This window comes from Drosophila eugracilis, unplaced genomic scaffold (assembly GCF_018153835.1).
Source record: "Drosophila eugracilis isolate 14026-0451.02 unplaced genomic scaffold, ASM1815383v1 contig_1765, whole genome shotgun sequence".
Classification (NCBI taxonomy): Eukaryota; Metazoa; Arthropoda; class Insecta; order Diptera; family Drosophilidae; genus Drosophila; species Drosophila eugracilis.
Window position 1 is genome coordinate 3,070,102 of NW_024572605.1, and position 11,747 is coordinate 3,081,848.

General features: G+C 42.4%; 3 protein-coding genes across 4 annotated transcripts; all 3 read right to left on the reverse strand.

Moving 5' to 3' along the window:
- Positions 1-6,216: 6,216 nt before the first annotated feature.
- On the reverse strand, positions 6,217-7,882 carry LOC108108930 (bleomycin hydrolase). Of its 2 annotated transcripts, XM_017217184.1 has the most exons (3): positions 7,261-7,882; positions 6,794-7,196; positions 6,582-6,729 (listed from the first exon to the last, which is right to left on the reverse strand). In XM_017217184.1, exons 1-3 carry the CDS (start codon positions 7,798-7,800, stop codon positions 6,704-6,706), a joined length of 969 nt encoding a protein of 322 aa, XP_017072673.1. In that variant the 5' UTR covers positions 7,801-7,882; the 3' UTR covers positions 6,582-6,703. The 2 variants fall into 2 exon arrangements, with proteins under 2 accessions (XP_017072672.1, XP_017072673.1); XM_017217183.1 differs by having other exon boundaries at positions 6,217-7,196.
- Positions 7,883-8,628: 746 nt separating this feature from the next.
- On the reverse strand, positions 8,629-9,710 carry LOC108108915. Its single transcript, XM_017217165.2, has 2 exons — positions 9,613-9,710; positions 8,629-9,347 (listed from the first exon to the last, which is right to left on the reverse strand). The coding sequence occupies exons 1-2, from the start codon at positions 9,677-9,679 to the stop codon at positions 8,677-8,679; spliced, it is 738 nt and encodes a 245-aa protein (XP_017072654.1). The 5' UTR covers positions 9,680-9,710; the 3' UTR covers positions 8,629-8,676.
- Positions 9,711-10,311: 601 nt separating this feature from the next.
- On the reverse strand, positions 10,312-10,763 carry LOC108108969. Its single transcript, XM_017217224.1, has 2 exons — positions 10,677-10,763; positions 10,312-10,625 (listed from the first exon to the last, which is right to left on the reverse strand). The coding sequence occupies exons 1-2, from the start codon at positions 10,735-10,737 to the stop codon at positions 10,492-10,494; spliced, it is 195 nt and encodes a 64-aa protein (XP_017072713.1). The 5' UTR covers positions 10,738-10,763; the 3' UTR covers positions 10,312-10,491.
- Between the last annotated feature and the right edge of the window lie 984 nt (positions 10,764-11,747).

The following is an 11,747-nucleotide window of genomic DNA, read 5'->3' on the forward strand; positions in this document are numbered from 1 at the left end:
AATCCCCTGGTGCAGCTAACTTTTGCCAGATGGGCAATAATCCTAGGTCAGGTAAAGTGGGTAGGTTACGTATTGTCGTACCTGTTCTACCTATATAAGATCTTGCACGGCTCTCCCTGGCATCAGTTTACACTCCGCTTCAGATCATACAGCACGCTTTAAAATGAAGTTCGTGGTCATTCTATTGCTGAGCATACGAGGTGTGTTCAAAAAGTAAGGTGACTTTTCAAATTTCGCGGGCAACATATTTTCGATTATCGATTTTTTTGTTTTGTTATATTGGTACACTCTTCCCTAACATCTGTACCAAGTTTCAATGGAACATCCTCTTTTGTTTGGTTGTGAGAGGCGTAAAGTTACAAGTTATTTTGCGAGCTCGGCGATTTTTTGCTATCGAAAAATATGGATCAAAGGATTTGCATCAAATTTTGTGTAAAAAATAAAATTAAGTGCTCTGAAACACTTGAAATGTTGACAGTGGCATACGGTGAAACTGTTCTGAGTAAAAAAAATGTGTACAAGTGGTACAAACTCTTCCAAGATGGCCGGGAAGATGCCAATGACCAGCCTCGCTCTGGACGCCCAAGCACGTCAACAACTGATGAAAACGTTCAAGCAGTGACGAAAATTGTTTTGGAAAATCGTCGAATCACTATCAGAGAAGTTGCTGAAGATGTCGGTATATCGCTTGGCTCGTGCCATGAAATTTTTTCAAACGTTTTGGGTATGAGTCGTGTGTCGGGAAGTTTGTTCCGAAATTGCTGAATTTTGACCAAAAGAACCGTCGCATGAGCATCGCTCAAGAGCTGTTGAATGACGTCAACGACGACCCAGATTTACTCAAAAGGGTCATAACTGGTGACGAATCATGGGTATATGGTTATGATATCGAAACCAAAAGCCCCAATCGTCCCAATGGAAGAGCCCAGGCGAGCCAAGACCGAAAAAAGCACGCCAAGTTCGATCAAATGTCAAAGTTTTGATCACTGTTTTCTTCGATTACCATGGCGTGGTGCATCAGGAGTTCTTACCATATGGTCGTACGGTCAATAAACAGTATTATCTGGAAGTTATGCGCCGTTTGCGAGAAGCAATACGAAAGAAACGTCCAGAATTGTGGAAAAACAATTCATGGCTTTTGCATCACGATAATGCCCTGCTCACTCATCTTTGCTTGTGAGAGATTTTTTTGGCCAAAAACAACACCACAATAATGCCTCAGCCACCATATTCACCGGATTTGGCCCCATGTGACTTTTTCTTGTTCCCAAAACTGAAGAGACCTATGAAAGGACGGAGATTTGCAACGATTGAAGAGATAAAGACTGCATCGCTGCAAGAGCTCAAGGCTATACCGAAAAGTGCTTATGGGAAGTGCTTTGAGGATTGGAAAAACCGTTGGCATAAGTGTATTGTATCTGAGGGGGATTACTTTGAAGGGGACAACATAAATATTGATAAATAAATTAATAGTTTTTCTTGAAAATACAAAGTCACCTTACTTTTTGAACACACCTCGTATTCACCATCTCGATGGTTTTGGGATTTCCTGCTAGCCAAGGCGTAAACATTGGATTCCCAATCGACAGCAAGACGGAAGTTACACACCTCAGTGTTGAGGATTCAGAAGTCCTAGGTCAACCAACACTGGCAGACCAGATCCCTAAAGTTCGCCGTCGCCGATCTTTCTGGAGCTTTTTTTCCTCAATTTTTAATTTCTTAGATAAGTTTGTGAAATTCGTGAAATCTCTATAAATTAAGACATTTTGTAAAATTATAATAAAGAAGTTTTAAACTTAATACTGAGCGTCTTATTTAATCAAATCTATAGCTAATCACGGTCTCACGGGGTACGATTTAATAGTCAATTTTATTGAACCAAATCGCCCATTGGATTCCAGGAGGGCAGATCCTGAAGAGATGCGGGAGCATTTCCTAAATTAGTTTCGGGAGACGGTTGCCATTTTCATTAAACATAAACTGGGGGTGAAAAGTTATCGATATTTTCATCATTTTTACAATACTTGCTAATTTTTAAGATCTCAGTTTAAAATGTACAATATGATTGGTGGTCTTTTTTAGTCTCGTCGATTGTATTGGAAGCAAGTCTGGTGGCCAATGAGGCTCCACCACCACCTCCACAGTTCAGGGTAACTACAGAACGGGAGTAGAACAGATTAGAGGAACGCCAACATATTAATATTCCTTATCCTGCAACGTAGTCAGGCTCCACCCGGAATGCCGGCCCCACCGGAGGGTCTCCCACCACCTCCCAGTTTCCTCGTCTAAATATTCCTGAATGTATAGCATAGTGTTGGGCGTTTGTGCATGTTTTTTTTTTTTTTTTTTTATTTACATATTTACATTTTTATTTCGCCGGAATCGTTCAGGCATTTGAACATAACCGGGCGTTTATCAGGAAATTAGTTATGGTACTATGGGTGTACCTAGAGTATATGTACAAATATTTACAAAACTAAAATAAAACTATTTACAAAATATTACAAGTTTAAGAAATTAAGCGGGATGGCAAGTCGCTGGGGTGGAATCTACTAAGTCTTCTAGTAGATTGCGGGTCGGCAAGCCTGCTAGCCAGAGGATTTGGGTGACCTATTAGCCTGTCCGAGTATCGGCTGCTGTGTTGGTTTAAGAGATCGCCCACGGGAACAAGCCGTAAGTCGTTCTGGATGGCCTGGTTGGTTACGTACCACGGAAGCCCGGAAGCCCGTCTTGCAGATCGTGCCTGAACTACCCTCAGCCTGTTTAGCTGGTGCTTAGACGCGGTGCCCCAAACTTGTATCGCATACGTCCAGGTTGGCGTGAGAATTGCATTTATTATCAGAACCTTTGTCGAAAGCTGGAGACTTTTCGCGCTCAGGAGCCAATCGAGCTTCTTAAGTTTGCGGTCGCACTTAGCTCTGATTGCCGTGATGTGGGTGTTCCATATGAGCCGCTGGTCTAGGTGTACACCCAAGTAGCACTGCGATGTGGCGTTCCGGATGGTGTCACCGTTAAAATTTAAGACGATGTCGATCGTAAGCCTTAGTGTAAATGTTACGCTTGCCGACTTGCTGCAGTTTATGGCTATATTCCATTGCTTGGTCCAGCGCTCCATCGCACGCAGCCAGTCCTGAACTGCAGCCAAAGCCGTCAGCTGAGATGTGTGGGACGCAAGCAACGCCGTGTCGTCAGCATATGTAGCCAAAAGCATACGGGCGTCTGTAGTGGGCGACGGAACTGGCATGTCACTTGTGTACATGGTGTAAAGAAATGGACCAAGCACACTTCCTTGGGGCACTCCTGCGTGGATGTGAGCCAAGCTGGATCTTGCGTCCCTTACTGCTACTACAAAGGTTCGATCGGCAAGAAAGGACCTCAGGATGACGAAGTAGGGAGCAGGGAGAAGTTCCTTGATTTTATACAGGAGGCCCTCATGCCACACCTTGTCAAAGGCTTGTTTGACATCCAGGAAGACGCCTACAGTGTGCAGTTTGTGCTCGAGTCCATGGGTGATGTGATTGACCAGGCGATGGACTTGTTCTGGACAGCCATGAGATTTTCTAAAGCCAAACTGATGTTGGGGTATATGGCCTTCTACTTGAGGTAGTTCTAAAAGACGACTGAGTAAACACCGCTCGAACACTTTCGATAGTGTAGACAATAAACTGATTGGACGGTAGGAATCAATTTGAGTCGGAGGCTTGTTTGGCTTAGGGATCATGATGATCCTGGCTTGCTTCCACTGCCTCGGAAAATGACCCAGGCTCAGCATGGCGTTGAAAATTTTTACCACTGCAAGCACTCCTTTGGGTGGAAGAGCCTTTGCCGCTCGATTGTCGATGCCATCGGGTCCAGGAGTCTTTTTTAGGTTGAGCGCCTTTAATTGCAGCGTGACTTCTTGCGGCGTAATGTGCCTAATAGGGCGCGCTGGCTGGATAGAGGCTCTCACAAAGTTTGCAACTTCGTCGCGGTGCGAGGCGTCTGAGAGATCAAAAGGGGTGAAGGTATCAGACAAATGTTCCTGAATGTATAGCATAGTGTTGGGCGTTTGTGCATGTAAATGGGAACCACATCGAAGCTAATAAAACTAGTTTGAAGCATTCCAAAAAGTATAATAAGCGATTTTTTTAAAGTCATAAACCTTAATACTGAAAATTTCTGGGAATCGCAAAAGGCTAATCACCTGGAGCAGCTGTTCTACGGATGTGGTGACATAATCCTTTGGGAATTTTTATAAGCTAATCCCCTGGTTCAACTAACTTTTGCAGGATTGGCAATAATCCTAGGTCTGGCAGAGTGGGTGGGTTGACAGGCAAGACAGCTGGCGTACCTGCTCTACCTATATAAGATCTTGGTCGGCTCTCCCTGGCATCAGTTCACACTCCGCTTCAGATCATACAGCACGCATTATAATGAAGTTCCTGGCCATTCTTTTGCTGAGCATCTTCACCATCTCGATGGTCTTGGGATTTCCTGCTAGTCAAGGCGCAAACATTGGATTCCCAATCGACAGCAAGACGGAAGTTACACATCTCAGTGTTGAGGATTCAGAACTTATAGGTCAAGCAACCCTGACAGACCAGATCCCTAAAGCTCGCCAACGCCGATGGGCCTTCCTGGGCATTTTATCTTCCATTTTTAGTTTCTTGACTACATTTGTAAAATTCATTAAATCTCTATAAGTTAAGAATTTTTGTAAAATTATATTAAAAAAGTTTTAAACTTAATACTGAGCGTTTTATTTTAGTCAAATCTAAAGCTAATAAGGTCTTTAAGTCAGCAGATATACAGGGTATGATTTAATAGCTAAATTTATTTTAATCAAGGCGCCTATTGGATTTTTTTTGGTGATTCTAGTGGCGTTGTAAAAATCCTTGTGGAACAAACTTCTCATGAACCGCAATATCGATGGCCTAAGCCTTCCTCCTTAGCGTATACCTTTTTTTCTGATCCTCGTCGACTTCTGTTAGACCGCCGATAGACAAGATTCCAATGGGCTGTTGCTTAGAGTCCAATCCAACAGATTTGAGTAAAAAGACAGAATTTGGACGGGATACCTTGTTGAGCAGCCTCTCAGCTTTGGGCCAAACCTCAAATCAAATGCATGGGATTTGAGACTTAAAGGACCAGATTTCGAGCTAATCCTACTGCAAAGGTCTCAGCAAAGCCAAAATGCAATGCTTTAAAAACATTTATTTGCAGAAAGTTTAATAAAAATAAAGACGATTTGCCTTTTAGTCAAAGATTAATTCTGTTGTTTTTTATTTTGTGCAAAGGCAAATTCCTTAGCGCAAATCCCTTAAGTCGAAAACAGTTGCCGACTTGCTGGCTACTCCACCAAATCTCCCTGGCAACTCCCTAATGCCTAATTAGGCATGCCGGGCACGTAGGAACGATTCCCGAAAAACTTAGTGAAGGTCGCGCCTCGGTGACGATGACAACAACTGCCACAAAGGACACAACGTTGTGGGATTTTTAAATAATTTTATACAAACGATTGGCGGCTGACACAAGAGTTCAAAGGGAACTCAAAATCGGCTCTTTAAGAGCTCGTTGTCAGTTATTTTGAGCTCAAGGGTCTTAAAGTTAATATTGCCTAAGTAATGCATTACATTATAAATATTTTTAAGGATATAAAAATATAGAAATAGTTGATATATTTATTTTAGAAAACTAAGAGCAAGAAAGTTGAAATAAAACCAATATAACTTTTCGAAAGCCAAGATGCCATATGGCATTAAGACTTTGGGAATTCCTAGAAGTTAATCCCCTGGTGCAGCTGACTTTTGCAAGATTGGCAATAATTCTGAAACAGGTAGAATGGGTTACCAGGCGGTAAAGCTGGCTTACCTGATCAACCTATATAATTTCTTGATCGGCACTCCCTGGCAATCAGTTCACATTCTACTTCAGATCATATAGGACTTTTTTAGGACTGTTTGGCAATCAGTTCTCATTTCCTAACAGATCGTACCACACACACTTAAAGATGAGATTCGTGGCCATTCTTTTGCTGAGCATCTTTACCCTTTCCATGGTTTTGGGATTTCCTGCTAGCCAAAGCATAAATTTTGGATTCCCAGTTGACACAATGTCGGAAGATTCATTTGTCAGTCTAGACGATTCAGATTTCGTGGGTGAAGTGGCACCGGCAGACCAGTTTTATTATTTTTAACAATTATTTATAAGTTTATTAAACAGTTTTAAACTGAGAGCTGAGCGTATTTTTTATTTATTTGAAAGGAAATCTAATGATGTCTTTATGTCATCAGTTTCACATGGCTTAATAGCTAATTTTATTTAAGCAAGGCGCCCATTGGATCCCAGGCGGGCAGTTCCTTGCTTTTGGTGATTTTAGTGGCATGAATAACTCCTGGGGGCACAAATTTCTCGTGAACCACAATTTCGAAGGCGTATTCTTTTAGCCAGCTTACATCCATGGAGGTAGCCTGGTTTTTTGTAGCCTTCTTCCGCAGTTCCTCCTTAGCTTTCACCTTTTTTCTCTGATCCTCATCGACTTCAGTAAGGCTCCCAGTGGACAAACTTTCACCGATTGAAGAGGCACTTAGTGTACGGAATTCAACGGGCTGTTGCATAGAATCCAATCCAACGGATGTGAGCAATAGAGCAGAATCTCGACGGGATTCCTTGTAGAGTAGTCTCTCCGCTTTGGTAAGGGTTTCACCCACCCTTAAACCAAACATCAAATCAAATGAATGAGACTGTAGACTTAAATGACCAGATTTTGAGCTAAACCTACTGCAAAGGTCACAGCTAAGCCAAACGGGCTTACCGCCGACCAGGGAGTCCACTATAATCGGTATTATGACGTCCATTGATTGGTTGTTATACCTATGCGGCTCACCACCTATCATATTGGAGCTGTGGGCAATCTGATAGTTTAGCTGGGAACTCGAGGACATTCGAGGATCATGACCAAGGCAAACGAAAGCTTCCAGATCGATGGTACGTGCCACCATCACTTCGTAGAAGCTAACCGACGTCAAGCTCTCCAAGAGTTGGTAGCGCTTCTTGTGGTCATAGAATGTCCAATCGAAAACCTCCGGTGGTTCGCCCAGGCAGATGGTCACTATCTTGAAGAGATGCGGCATCATTTCCTGAATGAGTTCCGGCAGACGGTTGCCATTACCATTAAACGTAAACTGGGCATGCAGCATGCTGGCATACTCACGGAGCTGTGAATTGATAAGGGTTAATGGAATATTGCAGTATCATAATTATAGGCTCTATCATACCCACCTTACTCCTCAGGATACTGTTCATTTTTAGACTTCGTTGGCTGGCCAAATAACATTTCTTCGGCATCACACCATATTTCTTGACCAGGTTCTTGAACATCTGCCAGTTGCCGCCATCTGGAACGGCGTTCTTCATGAAGTTCCGGAAGCATCGCCCATCCAGTGGCTCACATTGCATCAGAAGATCAGCAACTGTCCATAGGAAGTAGTTGCATCGCTCCAACTTGTGCCAGAAAAACAAATGAGCGGCAGAAAGTTCAAAATCCGCAGGCAGCGGCATCTTTTTGTCCATCTCCTGTCGGAGTAGGTCCAGACCGGTACAAATCCAACCCGGACCACCACTTGTTGCCTTTTTCTGCGAATCGACTTCGTGCCACGTTTTACCGCCGGAAACATCAGAGCACAAGTCTGCTGGCGATCGTTGGCACATGTTGATGGGATCCCGGGCGGTGCAAACATTCTGGGCCAAACGATTCTGCGGAGATTCGTAGAAGGCAGAGCACCAGGCGGACAATTGCGCTTCGGTCAGCGGAAAGATCATCTTTGGATCTTGAGAAATCTAGTTCAGAATACCGCCTGTGGCTGACATTAGAAAAGTTCAAGAATAGACACTACAAATTTAGACCTGTTTGGTTTTCCTTTTGCAAATACTGAAGGCCTATTTAGCTTATTTAGTCTAAGAAACTTAAATTGTCGTAAACGTTAATCGATATATTTAGCATATCGAATTAATGTGCTTCTCGAATCACAGTCATGTCACTTTTTAGAAGGTAACTCTAAATGTTATATTAATATTGCCAAAGATCTTTTGATAGGTGTGCCTTTAAAGTTAACTGCGAAACATTCAGTAATAATTTAATGAAGAGTCTTTTTCATTAATGCTCAATTGTCAATTTGTGGCGGCCAAAAGATCAAGATCACCAATTGAGAATAGATTAAATTAGCTTGGAAATACCAATAAAGAAGTCTGGCGGGGTAAATGGGAATATCCCTCTCTTGGGTACCAAGAACTGGGCATAAATACCACCACGAGCTCTGTAATTGTATTCAAATCGGCGCACGCTTCCAACATTCTGGTCTGCCTAACTAAGCGTTAGAATTAACAGGCATCTAAGCCGCCGGTTCGGTGAATTTCCCGCTAATCAATCACATAACCTAAGCTGTGCGGCATTTCCCGGTAATTGGCCAATACACACATACTCGTACACCCACACACACGCACACTTGTGGCCTGAGGTAGTGCGAACCAAGAGATTATGGCTAAGAAGCCCTCATGTGTCGGCTGCTAAATTTGCATATAACGGCGACCAAAGTGTCTCCTGGAGGCGTTTAGCTCATAAACATATCTCAGAATTAAAGACGCGACGAATGCTGCAAATGCGCTTTATTTCGAGCGACTCATGTACACTTACTTTATCTAGACAAAGAGGTTACCTAGGGTTTCTTGAAGGTCTTTGTGAAGATCATCCATGGTTTTCTTTAGGCTGGCCCTTACTTCTTGTTGAATACGCTCGGCATAGTTCTTAGCCTCTGCCTCCAGTTTGTCGCGATTGTCGAAGGAGTAACGATCGCCCAGGAATGTACGTCCACCTATCTTGGCAACCACCGTGTGATCGGCCAGTTCGATGATTATGTCCCCATTCGAGTACTCCACTTTAGCTGGCTGTCCGTTGATATCCACAGTTTCCTTCTGGTTCACACCAGGTGCTTTTGGCTGGAAGGTATACACCTTTCCGTTCTCATTCAGCTCAATGGCTCCATTGATGATTCTAACAGTGCGACCATTGCTATTGATATAGCTTCCCTGGCTTTCGTCTCCGTAGATGAAGCTATGTCCATCGCTCTGAATTATGCTGGAACCACCCTGGCCGTTAATGATAACGTTGTTATTACTTCCACCGCTTCCATAGTCCTGGGAGACGTCCTCTTCACTTGAGTCAGCATTCGCAATGATTCTGCGTCCATCAGATCCAATCAAAACTGTTTTGCCATCTGGTCCGCGTATGATTTGTCCAGCTCCGTTTGATAGAAAGGTATTTCCATTATTATGTAGGATTGTCTGGTCATCACTTCGGCCAACATTGGCAGCTAAAGTTAATAATGATAACATTAAAAATTATTTAAAAATCATAACTAAACAGGTGTTTCGATCCTGAATTATAACAATTTGGTAAAGAAAAAGTTTGTTTAGCTTTTCCATTTTAAGTGATTCATTAATTATAAAGTTTTTACAGTCCCTAATAGAATTAGTAACTTGGCGTGAAATCTTTCACAGCTTGACTTATCAAGTTGATGTTATTATATTTAAGGAACGTTTTATTTGCTTAGTTTAAATTGCAAAATATTTATTTACCGGTAGACAGAGAGGCGATGCCGGCCACCAGGCCAAGTAGAATCCAAGTTCCAGTGCTGGAGCCCATTTTGCATTGACTATAGCAATGGCAAGTCAAGTGTCAGCTATTTATACGAGCGCACCAAATATCGGCTCAAAACGTCGTGATCGTTCTATATATTCTATATGATCCGTTCTCCCGCGGCATTACTCTCCCAACATCAACAGATAAACCCGGGGAGGAGGTCAGCGGTGCAATTCACCGGGAATTGCCAGCCACAAGTTTGTTTTGTTTACTTGCGATTGAGCAACGTTAGTCACTTAGTCACCGGCTTGCCAACCGACTCCCGATTCCAACGGACCGAGAGAGTGGAGCGTGTGAAATCGGGAAAGCTTTTTAGCCAGGCCAACAGTAGTAGTAGTATTAGTAGTAGTACGCATATTGGCCATATAAACCGGACAGATGGGAGGAGTGCAATTTGCATTATACTGTAGAAAATTAATATAGCACGTGCCGCCTTTGTTTTGACGGTCAAGCCATCGAATCTCGAAAATTCCCATAGAACTGGTTTTCCTGCCTTATCAATAAAAACCGAAATGCTTATCAAATAAACCTGTAACCCCACATGCATATATTACAAATAAACCTCCCTCTGGTTAAGTAACACAAAAACATAGTGTATTAACGTTTTGCTTGTGAATAATTAAAAAGTAAACAAATTTTATGTTCTACTCGACTACTACTCGATATATATTTGAGTAAAGCACTTAATGGAGTATTATCATATGTGACGAGTTCAGTTCTAGGAAAAAATCAGTTTCAAAACAATATTGTTGTTAAGTTATTCACAAATTTACTGACAAATGCAGCACGACTTGGTCTTGGTCACGCCTACCACATCAGTAACGCCAATTGCGGTTGCCCTTTGAATGGATGATTATATTATCGGTTGAATCTTCTCCACCATTCCAGGCGGGTCCACCAACGGGTCCACTATTTGAGCCAGGTCCCCATTTCCACGGATTGCTATTTACTGTGGTTATGTTTATTATAAATATGTAAGCTATATGGACTGATCACCTACCAGTGAGTATGGCAAAGCATAGCCAGAGCAGTAGCACCGCGATATGTTGACTGAGGAACATGGTCAAGGCGAGGAGTTCCAATGATGTAGCATTTTATGGACACACTTATTTTATACGGCTGCTATCCATAACTCTCGCTCTATCTCTCATTCGATTCGTATCTCTTGGATTGCTTCAGTCTCTCTCTCTCTCTCTCTCTTTCAGTCTCTTTCTCTTTCTCTGTTCATGTTTGGATACGTGGAGGGGTTCGATAATGGCTCAAGCTCTAGCGGCTTATGCATAATGCAATTTTCTGTTCTTTGCACTCTTTCAATTCTCAGTCAAACCCTAGTTCCACCATTGTCACATACACTCAGAAAAATGGCTTAGTTAAGTATATCTCATAAATGAAAAGATAAGAAGAAAAACATAACTCAAAAATCATAAAAAATGGTTTAGTTCCTAGCAAATGTTAGCTAACCAAGTCTAATGTTTACTAACTACTTAACTTAAAACACATATTAGGAACCTAAGTACATGTTTCGCTTAGTGTAGACGCACAATAGTCGGGCAATTAAGAAGTTTCGCCATGTGGCTACGTTTCTAATTATTTTCAATTGAATTGCTTTGCTATACGTAAACTTTTTCCATTGCTAGTGCCATTAAACATATCGTCGAACTGCTCGCTCCCACCTCGGATCCCCGGCCATTGACATTATCCATGGTCCCCGGGCATTGAGTGGGCTTATAGTAGGTGGGTGGGTGTCTGTATCTAACTGCAGCGGAAAAAGTTAAGCTCTCGCCGAGCCAAGTTTCACAATAAAAATTAAACAGGTATTGCGTTGTTTGTTAATGACAAGCGTTTCGTTGTTGTTGTTGCTGCTACCGCTTGGTTTGAGTGCCTGTGGATTTGGATTTGGGTTTGGGATTAGGTACAGGGGGTAGGGTTGGAGGAGTCACTCTAGATAAATGAAGCAATTGTAAAGTTGATAATAAAATGCCATGGCTAAAAGTTGGACTATCACTGGAGAGTGCAAATTATTTAGGTTCCTTAACATGTTCGTGGACTTTGTTAGTGGCTTAATGAGCTT